Source organism: Penicillium canescens (assembly GCF_028828765.1).
Source record: "Penicillium canescens strain IBT 15451 chromosome Unknown utg000003l_segment0_segment0, whole genome shotgun sequence".
Taxonomy (NCBI): Eukaryota; Fungi; Ascomycota; class Eurotiomycetes; order Eurotiales; family Aspergillaceae; genus Penicillium; species Penicillium canescens.
Genome location: NW_026703965.1, coordinates 1653145 through 1672662, shown reverse-complemented (window position 1 = coordinate 1672662; position 19518 = coordinate 1653145). Strand labels below are relative to the sequence as shown.

The following is a 19518-nucleotide window of genomic DNA, read 5'->3' as shown; positions in this document are numbered from 1 at the left end:
TATAAAGAAATTACTTTCTGTGATTCGAATGACTTGTGATAAATGAACACTCTCCTGCTTAAGGGCCCCCATGATATTCTCTTATTGGCTCACAAAAGCGCAAGTTCCCATATCCTTCTTGACTACATCCGCCTCGGGCCGAATATCAAAGTCAAAGATATCCATCGGCACTGAAAGTGTAGTACAGGCATTAGGGATATCCACAATGCCAGCAATGTGTCCTTGCACAGGTGCACAGCTAAGTAGCAAATAGATCTGATAATCACTATATCCATAGCGCCGAAGATACTCAATCACCCGCAGACAAGTCTGTCTATAGGCGACAGTAGCATCCAAGAAGTGCTGCTTACCATTCTCATCGACTGAGAACCCTTCAAAGGTGAGATATCTTCCAGGACCAAACTGCGGCTCCACAGGCCCGGCATTGAAAATGGGTGACTTCATGTCCAGTTTCGCCATGCCGTTCTTGATGACTGAGAATTTCAAAGTGACGATACCGGCCATCTCGATGGCTCCACAGAATGAAATCTCGCCATCTCCTTGCGAGAAGTGCAGATCTCCGACGGAGAACTTGGCGCCTGGAACGTGGACGGGTAGGTATACCTTCGATCCACGGGACAGGTTCTTAATATCACAATTTCCGCCATGCTCGGGCCGGCCCTGCAGGAATCAGCATGCAGATTGACTATTAAGCCGAATGAATACTTACTGGGATAGTTCGAGCTCCCTCCTTGGCAATCTTGGCCTTGACGTCCTCCGAAGCACTTCCGCCATGGGCATTTGTGACCAGCGGCGGCTGGGCAACAATCCGATCAGCGATTGTGTTTGCGGCGATGAGCTCGCCTTCGCGACGGTTCCATTCCGCCAGAACCTCGGCCGAAGGAGCACATCCCATGATTCCAGGATGGATCAGTCCTGCAAATCGAACATGTGGAATGTGCCGAGATGAGCAGAAGATGCCTTCGAAGTCCCAGATTGCCTTTGCTCTAAGACAAATATTAGGACGGGTGTGTAGGACAGTATAAAGAAGAACTTACGCTTCTGGGTAAAGCTCATCCAGGAAACCTCCTCCATTCTGCTTGTGAAAAACACCCGTGAACCCCCAGGGCTGCTCTTCGAATGGCTGAACATCTTGAATCTCAACGAGTAAAACATCGCCGGGCTCGGCAGTCTCAATGTCGAATGGTCCCGATAGATAATGGATGTGAGTGAGGTCTACATTCTTGATGTCGTCGGCGGAGTCGTTGTTTCCGATTTGTCCTCCTGTCCAGTCGAGACATTCAATTTTGACAACTTCGTTGTTGGCAATCTTGCCGCAGGCAGGGACTATTAATTCGGAAGATCTGTGTTATTATATCTGTTAAATGCAGGGTGTTGTGGGGATGGTTTGCATACCGTCTGGGTGCCATCTGTTCTATCGGTCATTTAGCAAGCTTTCCTCTATTACGAGGGCACGAATTTAGGAGCTTACATGCAAACCGGGCTGCTCATTTGCAGGCTTGTTGAGATCGACTTTTAGAGCAGTACGGATTCCTTTGATACCCATGTTTGCAGGCGTTGAGATCCGGTAGTTATTTGGGGTGGTTATGAACTGACTACTTTAATCGTTTACTCCCAGTTTGAGGGGTTACAGTCAATTATATCAAGAATCCCCTCACGATAACACATTACCCCGCAGGTCGGATGTATATGCTACGAATAGTACCGAGTGGAATTCTTTGCTACTTGGGGCTTATCATCGCTTTATCTCGCATATCCCCGGAAACTGATAAGCCACTTCATACATATTTGGCCATGTGAATAGGCTCAAATGTGATGCATTTTTGTGACTTACAGGATGAAGTAATGCTTCACTCCTTCATATGCTCTGTCGCTCTGAAATACATGAGATCTATCAAACATTCTGATACCATGCTTAATTCTGGGATATACCCTCACTTCTGTACTCCGATGCCTTAAGAAAACTTCTTTGTAGGGACGTTGGTATCCTCACGTTGATCCATGTCTACATTCAACTTGTCAAGGTTGTCAAGAGACAAGCGCAGGAAATCATGCTTGTTCTTCCAGGTAACCTGACTCTCGGCGAAATCTTGACTTTCAGCAGGAGGTGGAGGCGGGTCTGTGATCTTGGTGACAAGGTACGCCGTGGAGGCTTCGGCAATGCCATACATCAGCACGCCGATGAATGGGGTTCGCAAGGCAACAGTGAAAGCGAAAGCGAAGCCGAACAAGACACCTTCTCGGTCCCGGAACCACCGACGTTTTTGCTCGGGGGTGAACTTGATGCGCCAGAAGTATGGTTCGAGCTAGATACCGTTAGAATAATCTCATGGTTTGCAGAACATGGCTGGACCTACAAGTTCTCGCATCAAACTTCGGGAAGCAAAGTAGGTGTGAAGGAACATGATGATGTACTGCTTGGGAAGAAGCAAGCCGGCAGCAAAGATCACGGCAGCGGGTTGAGTGCCGATATGGCTTCGCAAACTGTAGAAACTTGCCGCAGGCATAACGAAGCGACCGATGATGATGACCATGGATAGTAGGTAAAGCCCGAGTCCTATACCGATCTTCTTTGCATAGCGATTGAAGAATGCCATGAGGGCTTGAGGGATCGGCTGAGAAGCACTCGAACCTCCTTTGGCAGAGTACTGCACAAGATTGGGATAATACATAGCACGCAGTGTATTAGGATTTTCCGTTTTATGTTTTTGGATGTACGTGATGTCCACCCATTGAATGGATTGCATGAAGCTATTCAAAGAATTAGCCATCTAAATCAATGTAATTGCGGAGCAAAGAACCCACATCTCATCCAGTGTGGGGGTCACATATCGCATCAGGGTCATGAGCAAGAATGGCACCTGAAGAACAGACTTGTTCATGAAGTCCAAGCCATTGAGAAGCTTGTCATCCCATACCGCGCGCTCGAGGTTGACTACCCATGACAAAAGGTAGATCGAGAATTTGACACTTATGATCTTGAGATTAAGTTAGAAATCTGTCTTCTAGACATGAAGAAGTGGGAATATACCGGAATCTGAACGATCAATTGGATAACAATGCCAACGGCGATAGCAAGGGCTGCTTGGCGGAAATGCTCGTATTTAAAAAGCTCGGGGTTGCTCAGTGCACGAACAGCTAGAAGCTCTCGTTAGCAGATGCACAACTGTGGATCATTTCAGTGATCATTCCAAGCAAAGTGACGAGAGGTGGCTGGATAGGTCCATTACACGCTCCTTGTTGCAAGTCTTGGCAGAAACTGCGGAAGCTATACACAAATGACATGGAGCATAGCATGATCAAGGGTCAAACTCGAGGCTGGAAGAGACCTGAGCTGCAGAAAACACAGACGGGAAAACATACTTCCCACCACAGTTAGCTGGAAGCCGCGGATCACGGCATTAGGCTCGAAATTCGACATGGTTGTCTCTTGAGAGCCTTGAAGGTCCCCTCAAATTCCACTACGAAGAAGATGATCACCAAGCAAGGAGCATTCTTTAAGTGAAACAGAAAATAGCAGTGGAGGGCAAGTCGTCCATTGAAAGCTGCGTCATGGTCACCTGATCCACGCCTGAGGCCGCCGTGCATCTCTCCGCAGGCGCGACACAGCCTCAGATAAGCCCATCTGCATATACCCTGGCTCCTTTGTACAAATATGTCACTTTAGTATCTCCATATCTCCACTCCTTTCGATCGCATTCATGAACCATGCCTGAGTCCCCAGAGCCCTCAGGCCAGATAAACTCCCTTCGACGCTCCCTCACCCTTCCCACCAAGTTAAACCCTCACGCGCAACGACGCTCGAGCGTCCCGAACACCCCCGAAAATGTGATCTTCTATCATCCGTCTGCGAAAATCGTTCACTTTGCCCCCAGGGCGCTCGCCCCTATTCCCTCTAGCTCATCGCCATCGGACTTCGACTACCCTGTTGACACTATCGAAACACTCCCCTGGCGCTCCGCTACAGAGCGAACGGTCGCAACTGCGCCACTGAGACTAGAGAAAGTTCACGGCCTTACAGCGTTCCTCAAATGTGGAAATGTTGTTCATGCAATCCTGAAGAACTCCCAGTGCTGGTGTGTGGACGGCGTCTCGAAATTTGTTTTGCGCATTCGCCCTCTTACATATTATCGCATCGAAATACCATACGAAACCGAAGACGATCAGAGTTTGGTCGCGGACCTGAAAGTTGCGCTGCCAACAGTGCTTCGATATGAGGTTACCCCATGTCCTTTCAAACGCGCGTTCACTGTTGAGCTCCCCAATGATGCGATGGCACCTCGGCGCAAGAAGGCTTGGCGGCCAAAAGACCAGCCCAGAGACCGCAAAGAAGGTGTACCCACCATCTTAGAGTCCCCGCAAGAGACACCATCACCTTCCTCCCTCAGATCGGAATGGATTGACTCGACGAGCACTGGAGAAGACACCGATGGCAACTGCACAGATGACAGCGGATTCACCTCGCATAAGGCTAGTAGCACCATTCTGGAGACCATTCCCGATGATCGTGAACCGTCCCCTGTTGATACGCTGGACCCTCCCAGGTATCTTGGGCCTTCTAGGCGCTCGGTGACTGAAACAACGCAGACTTTCACCAGCCTGCTTGCAAAATTCGAGGCTACATCAGTTTCAGATGATGAAATTGACTCCGGGTCTGAGCGAAAGACCGAAGATGTGTCCAGTGTTGAGGTTACGCCGCAACCAGTTACCGAATCAAAATTATTCTCTGCCAACGTTGAACCTGAACCTCAAGTCGCGGGGAATTCTGAAGCCGAGCATGAATCAGCATCTGAACAAGAAGCGATATCTCCACTGGCAGTAGAAACAAAGGCTGAGGATTCGCATAAAGTTACGGAAGCCCCGCCTACAATTCATGACGAGCTTGAGCCTGAAATTGTGTCTCATGTTGAATCCACACACACAGTCCAGCCCGAAGCAGTGTTGGCAGTGAAGCCAACAGTGAGAGTCGAAATTCAATCCGCCCATGAAGACACCCAAGATGTTGATCATGATGTCTCTTTCGCGTCCAGTCCTGAGTCGTTTCATTCAGTTGAGCCCGGCTCGCCAGATTCAGTCTCCACTCGTCCTACGTCCGCGGGAGGTCATGACCTCCCAGAGCAAAGCTATATGTTTGATTGGCCAAATGCGAATGAAACAATCTCGCATATGGAAGCTGCGGATTTAAGTCCTTGCAACAAACCACAGTCCTCGGCCAGCAATAGCTTGCCAAGTGATGCACCGAAAGTCAACGCAGCATCTGCCCAGCATCCGCTCGACCACACAAACAAAGATACTTCAAAGCGCTCTACAGATGCATTCTCAGACACCAAGATATCAGACACCAAGACTCGCTCACGGCCTGCCAGTCGGCCTCCTGCTCCTAATACCGATTTCGACCACATGAGCTTCGAGTTCCGCCGACGCGCAAGGGCCACAAGAGAACGCGATGTCTCGCCTATGCCTCCCTCGTCGGCTCTATACCGACCGTCACAGGGCGACGATGCCACGTCGTTCCTCTCCAAGGCTCTCACTCTAGTTTTGGTTCCGCCGGTCCACCTTTTTATTATTCTCATTCACATTGCTGCGCGCATTGTCATCAACCCAAATATCAACACCAGCCCACGTGAACCCTTAACTAATACCCGGAAAACCGGCACCGAGTCACCTCCAGTGGATGATTTCAGTTTTCCGTTGGAGCCTCAAGTATCTTCGGAGTACGAGGATGCTGAGATCACCCGCAAACTGGACCCCTGGGACTTGGACTAGTCGGTTGGCTGGACCCCTTCTTTCTCCATCTCATTTCGGAGCACCATACCCCCTTCTTGCACCATTTCCCTTTATGCCCATTTTAATGCTTACCCTTTTGTATTCTTCCCTATCACACCGACACACTTGATTCTAATGCTCTCCTTATGAATATTTGATACTAACTCGGACGACTCATGGATGGACATAACGCATGGATTGTATTCTACCGAACCTTTTGTATTCTAGCGTTGCATGCACTGGAGGAATCACGGGATCATGTTACGAAGTTATTAATTGACACATTGTATAGTTTTTGAGAGCTTTTTCTATGGGATTGATCTACCAGACGAATCACCTTCAACTATCTCTAGCTATATTCTGTAGCTGTAGCTATTTCCCAGCCAGTTTCGTGTGGCTGAGTTGAGATATGAACGTCTAGCCCAATAAGTCATGATACCGAGGGCTATTCATTTCTCTGTCCCGTAAGACTCATACGAACAAAAACAGCGCTCGTGTAACACAAGTGCAGGGTAATATGTACACTTGAGAAGGAAGCTCGCATCAGAAGAAGAGTGCAGAACAAGAAAGGCCAGAGCCACCATATAACGCCAGCAAATGCATGAGAAAACGAAGCCATCAACACATCGTGTGCCAGGTCCGAACCGAGTACACAGACGACGTTATCCGAATAAAACGCAGACCGAACAGCGAATCTATGCCTTGGTAGCCTTGGCAGCACCGCCCTTAGTCTTCGCCTTCTTAGCTCTGCGATCCCGCTTCTTCAACCCGGTCATGCCTGCCTTGCAGACCTCCGCATACCGGGAGTAGAAAGCCTCCAGATCATCTGGGTTGACGACTGTGGAGAGCTTGATCTTTGTAGCCTTTGATGCACGCTTGGTAATCTTGCCGTCTTTACTCGTAGCCTTGGGGTTTGGCGCATTGGTATTGCCATCTGTGGCCCGGATGAGGATAGATGGTTGAGAGTTTGTGGTTGTTGCACCGGGGACATCGATCAGGGGTTTTTGAGTGAGGTATACGGAGCCGTGGGCCTGGGAGGAAGTTTTGGAGAGGAGATCGGCGAGAGATGAGAAGAACTAGCGGTGATCGATGTTAGTGATATATAGCTAGGGAGTTGGTGATGTTGATCGCATGTGCGGGAAGCGTAGCGGTTGAGAAGAACACGAGGAACAATAATTACCTCGTCGTGGGATGAATGCGGCGCCATATTGGGATATTGTTGTTCGATGCGCACGGGAATTGACCGATCTGAAAGCTGGAGCAGTTGATCGATATACAATTGACAGCTGGGAACAACCTCGCAGTGGGGGAGAAACTCCGCTGTGGGCGCCGGTTCTCCGCCTTGGTTTTGACGCGGCAGAAAAGTGAAAAAAGTTGTCGACCGCCTGGCTGTTCCTGATATTGGGGTCCACCATTTGCTCTCTTCTCTTGAGCAGACTATACATTGCAGTACGCCAAAATGCCGCGTGCTAGGCATAATACGACCTCCTTGCCCCGGCATCTACGATCTGAGCTGGGAATCCGCGATACCTACGGTGAAAAGAAGCGTCGACTTAACGGACCGGCCTCGCGCAAAGAACGTCGCCAAAATGAGCGGACGCAGAAGAAAGGACGACATGCAGCACCACAGAATAAGAAAAACTTCCAGCGATACGAACAGCCGGCTCGGGGTGAGGGTGATGAGGAAGAGGATCTCGACCTAGACTCGGACGACATGGATCTCGATGAAGGACGCAGTGCGCCACAGACGAAGCCGAAATCTAAGGAAGCAGCCCAGAAGCCCAAGTCGATTATGAAGAAGACGCAAGCACCACAGGAATCCGAGTCCGAATCCGAGTCTGAGCTGGAAATAGACCTAGATGAAGATGAGGACGAAGACGATGAAAGCGAAGACGCCTCCGAAGACGAGTCTGAAGAAGATGTGCCGTCTGCGGCCCATGTGCCTGCAGGCATCAAGTCCAAGCTCGCGCAAGATGATGCCGAAATCGCCGCATTGGAAAAGAAGCTTGGCCTCAAGAGGGGCAAGACTTCTAAGGCATTCGAGGAGGACGGGCTAGACGATCTGCTAGGTGACCTTGGCGGTGGCGGCGACGGTTCAGAGGACGAGAGTCGCAAGCGCAAACGGGAAGCCGACGACTGGTTGCAGAGCAAGAGACAAAAGGCTAAAGCTTTGCAAGCACAAGCCGAGACAAAGGATAGCGAAGAGGATAGCGAAGAGGACGTTGACCTTGACGAGGGGATCTTTGGGAGCGAGGACGACGAAGAGGCTGCTGATGGCAGTGATTTTGAGGGGTTCGATGACGAAGAGAAGAAAGAACCTAAGAAGAAAGAAAATCCCTATGTCGCCCCTGCCCCCAAACCTGAAGCGTCTGCCCAAAAATACATTCCTCCTTCATTACGAGCGCGCGCCAATCCAGAGAGTGAATCTCTTACTCGACTGAAGCGTCAGGCACAGGGACAGCTGAACAAGTTATCCGAGGCCAACATGATTTCGATTGTCTCCGAGTTCGAAAAGCTTTACCGAGACTACCCACGTCAGCACGTCACTTCTACCTTGATTGACTTACTCATGAGCCTGATCTGTGAAAGGGCTGCTCTATCGGATACTTTTCTCATTCTGCACGCCGGTTTCATTGCAGCATTATACAAGCTTTTGGGCATGGACTTCGGTGCAGAGATTATACAGAAGGTTGTCGAAACTCTTGATGCCAATGGCGATGAGCGAGGAACGTTCCAAGGAAAGGAGACTGCCAACCTGATGTCCCTTCTCTCGCAGCTCTACAACTTCCACGTCATTGGCTCCGCATTGATGTTCGATTATATCCGCATTTACCTACAGGAAATCACGGAAAACAACACCGAGCTCCTGCTCAAGGTTATCCGGAGTAAGTAACCTAGTACCCAATAAGTATACGCAACACTAACATGTTCCTAGATTCCGGCCCGCAGCTCCGACAGGACGACCCATCCGCACTCAAGGATATTGTGCTACTCATTCAGCCCGCAGTAGCAAAGGCTGGCGAGGCTAGCCTGTCCGTCCGAACAAAGTTCATGATCGACACTATCACAGACCTGAAGAATAACCGCGTCAAGTCTTCAGCCGCAGCTGGCGCGAGTATCACCACAGAGCACATTACGAAAATGCGCAAGATCCTGGGTTCCCTAAACAACTCCAGGGTGATCCGTGCATCTGAGCCCATCAACATTTCCCGCGATGACATCCACAACTCAGCGAAGAAAGGAAAGTGGTGGTTAGTCGGCGCAAGCTGGAAGGAAGACCCTCTCGTAACCGCCCAGCAAGAAATTGCCGGTCTACCAATGAATCACAGCCACGTCCAAGACGATGAAAGTGAAGGTGAACCCGACTACGGCAACCTCGCCAGAGCTCATCGCATGAACACCGACATTCGTCGATCAATCTTCGTCGCCATCATGTCCGCCACAGACTTCCAAGACGCACACGTCCGGTTAATGAAGCTCCGCCTGAAACGTGCTCAGGAATTCGAGATCCCTCGTGTTCTGCTGCACTGTGCCATGGAGGAACAGGCACACAACCCATACTACACCCTCATTGCCCGCCGTATCTGCGGCGACATGGGCCGACGCATCAAGATGTCCTTCATGTTCGCCCTCTGGAACATCTTCAAGCGAATGGGCGAGCGAGGCGATATGGACGAAGACGAAGACGATAGCTTCGATCCCGATGACGAGGAGAACGGAGTTCCCATGAAGGCTGTGGTCAACCTTGCTAAGATGTACAGCAGCTTGATTGCGGACGGCAGCTTGACGTTGGGCATCCTGAAGACCCTCAATTTTGCATATCTGCAGCCGAAGACTAAAACCTTTGTGGAGATCTTGATCATTAGTCTCATTCAGCAGTCCCAAAAGTCCAAGAAAAAGAAGAAGTCCAAGAGCTCCAAGGCGGATGACCCTCCCAAGGACGAACAAGCCTTGATGCAGATTTTCTTGCGTGTTAAGGAGACACCGCATATCGGCAAGGGCTTGATCTTCTTTGTTCGGAAGGTTGTTGCGAAGACTGATATTGTGTCTGATGAGGAGATGAAGCTGGTTCGGTGGGGCTGCGATGTGGCTGTTGATGCTCTCAAGGCTGTGTCGGACTGAAAATCGCATATATACTCTGTGTAATTGCATGTAGATAGAATATACCCATTTTTTATGCTTACTTCTTGGCGGTAATTTTAGTATAACTTACCGGGCTAATCTCCCGTTTGAACGCCTACGAATAGACTTGGTTCATAAGATGGTTGGTAGTCTGATATGCTAGTCAGGAAGATGTTCACTTTGACCGACGGATGTACAGTCAGTTGCTGATAATATAATGTGTTGGGCCAAACCCCCACTTACAGTTTTGACAATGTGGCAGCCCGCTCCCTCTAGGATTTGGGGGATGTTTTCCAATATCTGAGTCTGTAAATATTTAGCAAGAACCTTCAGCCACCCGATTATTAACTGATGGTGGGAGCCGCCACTGTTCCCTCTACAAGACTTCCAGTTGCGGGATCGACTGCTGTGACTCCAGAGAGATAGATCATACTGACAACCACAAGGGCTTGAAAGGACTGTGCTGTTGTTTCAGGTGGAGGACCCCAGTTGACAGACCACGGCCTTCTAACTCCATAGGCCTAGGTCCCGTGATGGGGATAAAATAGCCACAATTGTACATGTATTGAAGAACACAACCAAAGATGTCTTCTACATCGCTCTGAATCCCAATAGTGCATTCACTCGGAACCAGAACCCCAGGTAAGGGGTTTTCGAAGAATGCCAGTGTGGATAGCATATTCTTTCACCTCACTATCGGATGATTTAAAGACTCGCTGCCACGGGGAGTATAGAAAGAATGTAAAATCATCGAACAAAGTCCATCAACGTAAGGAGCTGCAGATTACAAAAGAACTGGCGAATTCTATTACTTCACTCCTTCTCCAATTCTTGCGGTCTCATGAAAGCCGAGAAGAACCTCTCCATATCTTCATAGTCATCAACCTTACCAACCCAGCTCACATACTGATCAGGACGCAAGATAACGCTCGCTCCCTGGATGGGATCAATTCCATAATTAGCATAAGCCTGGCCATGACCTTCGTGATAAGACTGATCATCCACAAAGACCTTCCAATAATCCCAGCCCGTAGTCTCGCTGTACGGATGGAAGGCCTCTGGGAGATCCAAGAGCTCGAGAGTCTCTCTCGGGCCGGCGTGAACGGTCAACACTTCAATCACGCTATCAATCTGTTGGTGGGCAGGAGTATAACGATGGATAAATGAGTCCGGCGACCCAAGTCTTGCGCCTAGCTTTTGCATTCGTTGCATGTTCGGGGCGAGGCCCAATTGTCCCGGGAATACCACGATTCGCCATCTCCCATTGCTTTTCAACAATTCTTGGAAGTGGTACGGGCGGGCGTCCGATTGATTCAGGACCCTGAAACTTGGCATACGCTTGCCGACGTCGATCTTAGTTGCCACTTGGGGCTTGCTGATCACGCAGGTGGTATTGTCCAGGCTTGAAACATCTGTACCGTCCCCTTGTTTCACCGAGTCGCCTTTTTTCGCAACGATGATACTGCTGCCGTAGTTGACCGCTGATTGAAATGTTAGTGTGAGTTGTTTCTCCTTGTTACATTTCTAATCATGGATTATTACTCGGTACTTACCAATGCCACTGGCAAATTCATTTCCCTTCTCAAAGGCCGCTTTAAACTCTTCCATGCTTACACCTTCCTCATCCATGATATCTTTCGCAGGACGACCCGAGAAGAGCCTGGAAAAACGGTGGTCGAAAGCAATCAAATCCTGGGCAATCTTTCTTCTCTCAGACTGGTATGTCTTGAGAATGGCTGGGTCGCTGTAGCCTTTCACGACATGCGCGAGCTTCCATCCCAGGTTGTATGCTGGAAACGAACAATTAGCGATTTATTCTCCACTCCGGGTTATTTTGAGGTGGCTGCTGCGTAACTTACTGTCTTGCATACTCACGTTCATGCCCTGCCCGGCCTTGGGCGAGTGAGTGTGGACTGCATCGCCCGCCAAAAAGACTCTCTCCTTCAGCGAGAACTGGTCACCCACGCGCTGGCCAATCTGGTAAGCCGTCCACCAGTCGCAATAGGAGTAGTCGAGCTTGTAAGGATGCAGAATTTGCTGGGCTGATTGGAGGATGATTCCCGGCGTGATCCAGGACCGATCTGCTTTGCCTCCTGCCTGTGCATGTTCCGTTGTTTGCAACTGGATGTAAAGTCTAACCAGCTTATTCTCACGTGGAATGACCATGACGCTGCCTGCATTTGCAGAATGGATCGCGCAGCGCTGTCGGATGTCTGGGAAATCGGTGATGGGGACAATATCGAGGACTCCCCAAATATAGTCCGTTGAGTCACCCTCCAGCTGGTAGCCCAGCTGGCGACGGACCCAGGAGTGTGCTCCGTCGCAGCCGACGAGGAACTTGGCTTTGATTGACTCGACTCGGTCGACTCGGGGATCGCTCTCTGCGGCCCGAATGAGGTCATCCGTGTCGTCAGCAGCCAGATTACTCCGAAAGAGTCCGTCACTGGCGGTGGTCTCCTTTCCATCACCGGACTTGTGATGTTGTTGCTGCTGCTGCGGTGTGGACTCCTCGTCCGAGAGGCTGCGCACGGTGACGTTGATCGGATAGTCGTTAAAGTCGTCTGCCTTGGTGGCATCGAATTCAAACGCAGTTGGCAGCACTCCGCGTTCTACAAGGATGTCACTGTGCTCCTTGATGGCGTCTAGGAAAAAGCGTTCAATGCGGCCCTGGTGCAGCACAACTTGCTGGAACCGACTGATGCCGGGAATGGTGTCAGGGATTCGGTTGGATCTTCGAATCCGGCCCTGGTCATCAGGATTCCAGAGACAAATCTCTATCATATGGTTTGATTCGCGCCATGCACGGTCTGCAAAATCGAATGAATCGAAGATTTCGAGAGTCCGACATTGAAGACCGTCTGCCTGGCCGCCGAAAATCTTCGCCAGATAAGTATAGATTTACAATATGACAAGATGAAGGATTTACCTTGGTTCCTCGCTTGTCCACAATGCGAGTCTTGACATCGCATCGGCTGAGCCAATTCGCCAGCATCAGACCCGCAGGGCCGGCCCCGACAATGAGGACGTCCACATGGTCTTCGGCTTGGGGTAGGGTGCTAGGCATGGTTATGGAATCAGATGTGGAAGCCGTGACGGAAAACTGAAACTAGAAGATACTCTTCATCCAACATGATGTATGTTACCATCGTACTGGATTCTTATATAGTTGGTGGTCTGCCCGTAACCGAAGTCGGACCGGGTATAATCCGACGTGATTGATTGTCGGAGATGTTGTGGGGGAATTTGATGCTCATTGCCAACCACAGCCAATACAACTGAACCTTACCCCAGATGCACCCCGCAGATGATGTGGAGGAGCAAATCACCGTCTATGCTGTACTGCAAGAGCTCATATACACTTCCGATACGGATGTGAGGCGATCCGAAGTTCACATCTTGAGGGCTGACCAGCCTGTCAGCCCGTTAGCCTTGACAACCAGTATTGTCCCTAATGCCCCCTCCTATATCATAAAATGTTTACTAGTCTTAATCGGACTAGACGTCTTGATAATTCGAATTACGGTAAACAAGCTTAAGCTATACGTTTTAGTAAGGGCTAGGACTAATTTACTATTCATGTTAAACAGGGTTTAATAACGCTAAAAAAGAGAATGAATCATTGCATTATACGGCTGAAAAAGGAAGGTCAACAGATTTATGCAATATCGGTCCGGGGGGGGGGGGGAGAAGACCGTATTGTCCGGCCCAGTTCCCAACTTTTAGGACCGAGATGGGACCGGGACCGGACCATTCCTAGGCCTACTGCTTTCCATGACAGGGAGGGTCTGAGAATCTGGGGTAAGGTGAAAGGTGCTATGTTGAATAGTCTGTTTGCAATTCACCATCGGGCCGGGGGTGACCCGACAAACCCGAGTCGGACTCGGTTTATAGAATACCGAATGCCTCTTGCGTGCACCCAAGCCTAGAAACCTAGGCTAACGAGTGGTAGGTGGTATGATATCGAGGTCTTTCTATAGAATAGATTAACCCTACTTTCCAAAACATTTAAATTGACGGAAGTTCCTCCAAGTGAACAGGACAGACCGAGTTACCTCTCCTTCACTGCCCGTACCAACCAAATCACTATTACTTCTCTGAAAGCAGTATGGCTATCGACACTTCCGGCAAGACGGCTGTCAACATTGCCTACATTAATGGCAATGTTTTGACTTCGAGCTCTGGACCGCCAGCCCAAGCTATTCTCATTCGCGATGGCCGTATTGCCGCTGTTGGGTCCAATGAAAAAGTCTTAACGGCTGGTGGACGCAACGTTGAGGTGCAAGACGTCAGCGGCGCGACGATTTCGCCGGGCTTAATTGACACCCATCCTCATCTCCTGCACTATGCCGCTGCAAGGGCTCCTCTTGTGAACATACTTGATGCCAAGAGCCACGACGACATTGTGAAGGCAATCAGCGAAAAGGCTTCCTCTGTACCTAAGGGTGCATGGATTGCGACAACTCCTATTGGTGACACCCAATACTTTGCCCGAAGATCTTACCGCGACTTAGAGGGCGGCATGCCAAACCGCTATGTCCTCGATAGAGCTAGTATCAATCACCCAATCATTATTCAGGCGTGGCCACCAACTTGCCCGAATATCACTGCTTTCAACTCATTGGCCCTTCAGCTCCTAGGGATTGACTCCTCAACAGCCGACCGCGCGAACGATGTTTGGATTGAGAAAGACAGCCAGGGTGAGCCTACTGGTATCTTGAAGGGTAGCGTCAATACGTACTACAATGAGGATCCGTTCTTTGCGGAACTGCGCGATACGAAGATGGCCCCGTACATTGTACCCAATCTAATCCCTCAGGCGGTTCTCAGTTCGCTTGCCGACTATCACAAGAGGGGAATTACATCAATCTTTGAGGCCCACGCAATGGAGTCGTCACATATCGAAGTGTATAAGCGACTCCATGATGAGGGAAAGTTGAACACTCGAGTCCTTGCATCTACAGAGCTTGAATCAAATGCGCTTCCCGGTTCCCAGCTCAAATCAATGAGCGAGATTGTATCCACCTTGGAGCAAGCGCTAGCTGCAAGGCAATCCGATAACGACTGGCTTCGCGTTGAGGGAATTACAACCTGCGTTTGGGGTATTCCAACGCATGACGGCTTGTGTTGGAAAGAAGGTTATCAGGCCACATTCGGCGGGTTGACGACCGGTAAACGTAACATCACAAAGGAAAAGCTGAGGGCTACCTTCGAGTTTTGCGCGAAGACCGGGTTGAGGCTCAATCTACTCTCCACGTCTCCTGATGAGCTCGATGAATATATTGAGACGGCGGAAGCAGTGATGAAGAAATACAACATCAAAAAGTCAGACTGGTTGATCGAGCATGCTATGATCATCCGTGAAGGCCAAGCCAAGAAGCTCAAGGAACTAGGCTTCAGTGTCACCATTAACATAGGCCACACCTATGGCTTAGGAGATGTACTGGATGAGCGTGTCGGTAAAAAGTCGTTGGAAGGTCTGAATGCAATTCGGGAGCTTTTGGACGCTGGCCTCATTGTTGGAGCCTGTTTAGATTGGGGCCCGATGGACCCATGGGAATGCATGCAGCTGTCTGTCACTCACCAGATGTTCCCAAGCGGCCGATTCAACGATGGACCTAGGCAGGTAATTAGCCGGGCAGAAGCGTTTGAATTGTTCACTACACATGGTGCTGCTGTCATGCAATGGGAAGGCATTGGTACTCTCATGCCTGGCTCTCATGCCGACCTGATTATTATTGACCGCAATCCGCTCACCTGCGACCTAGACTCGCTGTCTGATACTAAAGTCCTTCGTACAACGGTTGCTGGTCGCATTGTTTATGATAATGGAGAGATTGGGGCAAAGGTTTGAAATCCCACCATTGTTGTGCCGACACCTGCCACCTGGACATCTTTGGTGGCCTCTGCGTTCAACCGAGCAGTCCGAATGTGTGGGCAGTACCTGTATGTAGGGATCTTCTGAATCTATCGCTGTTATTCTCATTGTTATCAATATCTGTCGGTCGCGCAGTGCTGTCCGGACATAGTTCGAGTTACTCCAGGGTCGTAGTATTATTATGTTAGGGCTTTGTGGGGCGTGCTACAACTGTGGCTCTCGGGTTTGAAGTGGGAGTGGTTACTTGGGTTTAGCGATAATCCTTGATCAAGCTCTCAGTGTTCATACCATCAATACCGTTAGCATTATCGGTGGCATCTCGTTATGAGCCGCCAGTCCTTGTGGTCTGAGCTGATGATATGAACCATGTTGCCAAGCCTGACTGTAAATAAAATTCGCTGGCTGGACAGACGCTTTCTTCATGTAAGTCATTGTGCAAATTTTCATAGATGCGACGAGACACTCTAGCCTGTATTCAGCAGTTCCAAGGAGGGACCAAATTTATTGAGGCAACTTATCAGTAGTGACTAGAGTATCTGTTGCGATATGAGGCACATGCTGCTCGGGACCGAAGGTAATATCGGAAAATATTCATGCACTAACTAGTGCGCTATCTAACGTACCATTTATACGGAACCTAGTTGGTTCGAAAACAACTTGGACTTCATTTTGTATCTATTTTAAATTGTTGGGTATGGGGTCCAAACTTTGGACCCAATACCCGACTTGGAGAAGTCTAGATATCCGCACACCCGCGTTGTCTGGTGTCTGTACCATCCTCGAATGAGGAAACGAGAAGGATTCACACGTGGGGCTGTGTAACGTGGTATGAAGATCGCAGTGTTGAATGCTGATTATCAAGAGACCCGGGTGTGGTTAGTTGAGGCTATGTTTGAAGGTGGAGTTAGTGGAGCACGGGAGTAATTTTTAAAAACGACCACACAGTAGTAGAGGAGGGTCAGGGTGGAGGTGTCGGTACGGAGTAGCTTGGTATAGATTTGAAGGCGTGGAAAAGACGTACTTTCCAGGAAGACTTAGCGTCCTTGGCAGTGGGGAGAAACATGACCGGGGGCGGGCCACGGCGATCAGCCCCTAAAAGAAGGGGACGGGCTGGCGCCACCGGCGCAATACCAAGGGCGTCAAAATGAACGAAAAACCCGCTAGCCGGAGCTAGCCTGTCTAACGCCATCCAAAGGGACCGTGGGACGGAAGTCAACCTCCGCTGACGCAGCGGGATTATAACTAACTTAACTAAACTAGGTATGGCACGACTAACTGAAATGTCTTTCTCTATGGTGCGATAGTTCGAGATGCGTGAAGCTCCGCCTTCCGGGAGCCCAACACCCACAGGCCCTGCTACTCCAACAGATTTCCGCGTATATAAGCGCAACAGAACAACGACGATCCGGACGGACCAGGCAGCCTATAAGTGTGCGAGTGCACCAGATATAGACGTCGCTGGAAAGAATATTGAAGAACCTACTAGTGCTCATATTCTACACAACGACCACGACTCCCTCTCCGTTGAATACGATCACGGTTTCCAAAATGCCGACGGTTACCTCATTTCTTGTGTTGTTAGGCACTCTGGTGAGTATCCCATACAATTTTATCATTGCATGTTTGTCATAATTAAGAAATATTTCCTAGATATTTGGCTATGGTATCACATCGGCGTTCTATAATGTTTTCCTCCACCCTCTGCGAGGATTCCCCGGACCGAAGCTATGGGCTGTTTCGCCATTACCCGCAGCCCTCAATATCTTAAGAGGAATGCCACACAGGAGGATCCTGGAGCTGCACAATGAGTATGGAAGTGTAGTCCGCGTTGGGCCAAATGAGCTTGCCTTCGCACATGCAGACGCATGGAAGGATATCTGTGGCCATCTGAAGCGAGGACAAGCTGAGAATGGAAAGGATCCCAAGTACCTGAATGAGGAAACAGATAAGAGTCTCATATCTGCCTCGCGTGAGAGACATGGGCCCTTGCGCCGGACACTGGCACATGCATTCTCGGCACGAGCGATGGCCGAGCAGCAGCCACTGATTAACAGCTTTATCGACCTGTTTCTCCGGAGGCTGCGTGAGCACGGTGAAAATGGCATGAAGCCCATCAATATGACCCAATGGTATGAGTGGACGACCTTTGACATCATCGGGAATCTAGCGTTCGGCGAGTCGTTTGGGTGCCTCCAGAACTCTAAGTCACACCCCTGGGTGGACATCCTCTTTGCTTCCATGAAATTCATTCCCCTGATGCAGGTACTGCACGACTTGCCTTTCTTCAACGCCTTGAAGCCTATACTGTTGGCTCTTTTAATGCCCAGTGAGGTGGTGAAAAATCGACAAGCCACTATAAACTTCAGCCGAGAGGCTTTGAGAAAGCGGCTGAACCTTGGAATAACACGGCCAGACTTTGTGGATGCAATGCTTAAACCCGGAGCTGAACACGTACGTTCCCCGCACCTGACTCACCTTTATCCTTTTCCTCTGGTTAGGGCTCAAATATTGCGATATTTAGAAGATGTCCGAATTGGAGATGATTGATACGAGTGTTCTTCTGACCACTGCCGGCTCCGAGACAACCGCTACGACTCTTACTGCGACAACATACTTTCTCTGCACCAATCCCGATGTGTTGACCAAGCTGAATACAGAGGTCCGTTCAGCCTTCAAGTCTGAGGACGAGATTGATTTGCACAGCGTCCAGAACTTGACATACATGCTATCGGTCCTCAAGGAGTCAATGCGTGTATACCCTCCGGTGCCTATTGCTCTATCTCGTCGATCACCTCCAGGCGGCACACAAATCGCCGGCCAGTACGTAGCTGGAGGGGTATGTTATGGTTGGCGGACACCCTTGCTATGATCACAAGTCTAACTACCTGAGTATAGACCACGCTGGGTATCTGGCAATATGCCCTCTACCACAGCGCCTCAAATTTCGCCCAGCCAGATTCGTTTATACCAGACCGCTGGCTGGGCAACGTGTGCTTTGAGAGCGACCACAAAGATTTGCATCAGCCCTTTTCTTATGGACCGCGTAACTGTATCGGCATGAAGTACGTATGAACCATTATTAAGTTAATGCTCATCTATAACTTCAAATTTGTTTCTCTACTAACCTGTCTTTCGTTAGCCTGGCATATACGGAGATGCGGTTGATACTCGCTCGGATCGTCTGGAATTTTGACTTGGAGCTGGCACCAAACTCCATTGGTTGGGCAGACAACCAGAAAATATTCTTTTTCTGGAATAAGCCGCCGTTAAATGTTTTTATGAAGCCAAGAGGATGTTAAATGACACGATTTATGGAGAATATAACCGTGGTACTAAAACTGGAGTAATGGAACCTAAGTGGCTTTCAAACCAGAGAGAAGTGGTACACGACTGTTACCTTCAAATGGAGTGAACCTGTTCGATGGCTGTCCACTTATCTTGAGAGATTCACGAGCAACACCTCCAGTTGAGTTTTGATTTGGGCGCTTCCCCTTAGAGTACTTATCTTCCTTGGGAATTCGGTCACTCAATTGAATGGTAGAATCCGACATTTGTCATGGAACTAAGGCTTAAATAGTCGCATGGTATGGTCGAAGTCCCGTAGTGGCTGTAGGAACTTCTCTATTATATCCTAGGCAGGTGTAATCCGAAGTAAAGCTAAGAGGGCGCTAACATCGGTTCCGTTAGCTAGTCTATTATGCTACATGTTATCTTACAGTAGCCTTCGTGGTGAAATAATAGTGAGATTCCTTTTT

At 49.5% G+C, this 19518-nt stretch overlaps 8 protein-coding genes across 8 annotated transcripts; 4 read left to right on the top strand and 4 right to left on the bottom strand.

The window, feature by feature from the left end:
• Positions 1 to 81: 81 nt before the first annotated feature.
• On the bottom strand, positions 82 to 1546 carry N7446_004072 (acetamidase/formamidase family protein; the record flags this gene model as incomplete). Its single annotated transcript, XM_058512821.1, has 5 exons — positions 82 to 660; positions 710 to 986; positions 1038 to 1326; positions 1396 to 1414; positions 1472 to 1546. 5 exons carry the CDS (start codon positions 1544 to 1546, stop codon positions 82 to 84), a joined length of 1239 nt encoding a protein of 412 aa, XP_058374150.1.
• A 319-nt stretch (positions 1547 to 1865) lies between these two features.
• usgS (transmembrane protein UsgS) lies at positions 1866 to 3489 on the bottom strand. The gene is made up of 5 exons (XM_058512820.1): positions 3364 to 3489; positions 3032 to 3138; positions 2806 to 2978; positions 2358 to 2751; positions 1866 to 2306 (listed from the first exon to the last, which is right to left on the bottom strand). Exons 1-5 carry the CDS (start codon positions 3419 to 3421, stop codon positions 1956 to 1958), a joined length of 1083 nt encoding a protein of 360 aa, XP_058374149.1. The 5' UTR covers positions 3422 to 3489; the 3' UTR covers positions 1866 to 1955.
• Positions 3490 to 3708: 219 nt separating this feature from the next.
• Positions 3709 to 5766, top strand: N7446_004070 (uncharacterized protein; the record flags this gene model as incomplete). Its single annotated transcript, XM_058512819.1, has 1 exon — positions 3709 to 5766. The coding sequence occupies one exon, from the start codon at positions 3709 to 3711 to the stop codon at positions 5764 to 5766; it is 2058 nt and encodes a 685-aa protein (XP_058374148.1).
• A 695-nt stretch (positions 5767 to 6461) lies between these two features.
• N7446_004069 (signal recognition particle 14 kDa protein) lies at positions 6462 to 6973 on the bottom strand (the record flags this gene model as incomplete). Its single annotated transcript, XM_058512818.1, has 2 exons — positions 6462 to 6842; positions 6947 to 6973. The coding sequence occupies 2 exons, from the start codon at positions 6971 to 6973 to the stop codon at positions 6462 to 6464; spliced, it is 408 nt and encodes a 135-aa protein (XP_058374147.1).
• Positions 6974 to 7216: 243 nt separating this feature from the next.
• Positions 7217 to 9888, top strand: N7446_004068 (uncharacterized protein; the record flags this gene model as incomplete). The annotated part of the gene is made up of 2 exons (XM_058512817.1): positions 7217 to 8651; positions 8702 to 9888. Coding segments are annotated over 2 exons (2622 nt in total), but the record flags the coding sequence as incomplete, so codon positions are not given.
• Positions 9889 to 10701: 813 nt separating this feature from the next.
• N7446_004067 (putative FAD monooxygenase) lies at positions 10702 to 12952 on the bottom strand (the record flags this gene model as incomplete). The annotated part of the gene is made up of 4 exons (XM_058512816.1): positions 10702 to 11369; positions 11442 to 11678; positions 11748 to 12765; positions 12815 to 12952. The coding sequence occupies 4 exons, from the start codon at positions 12950 to 12952 to the stop codon at positions 10702 to 10704; spliced, it is 2061 nt and encodes a 686-aa protein (XP_058374145.1).
• A 1041-nt stretch (positions 12953 to 13993) lies between these two features.
• On the top strand, positions 13994 to 16126 carry N7446_004066 (amidohydrolase; the record flags this gene model as incomplete). Its single annotated transcript, XM_058512815.1, has 2 exons — positions 13994 to 15688; positions 16067 to 16126. 2 exons carry the CDS (start codon positions 13994 to 13996, stop codon positions 16124 to 16126), a joined length of 1755 nt encoding a protein of 584 aa, XP_058374144.1.
• Positions 16127 to 17311: 1185 nt separating this feature from the next.
• N7446_004065 (cytochrome P450) lies at positions 17312 to 19062 on the top strand (the record flags this gene model as incomplete). Its single annotated transcript, XM_058512814.1, has 5 exons — positions 17312 to 17353; positions 17414 to 18214; positions 18285 to 18599; positions 18659 to 18825; positions 18903 to 19062. 5 exons carry the CDS (start codon positions 17312 to 17314, stop codon positions 19060 to 19062), a joined length of 1485 nt encoding a protein of 494 aa, XP_058374143.1.
• Between the last annotated feature and the right edge of the window lie 456 nt (positions 19063 to 19518).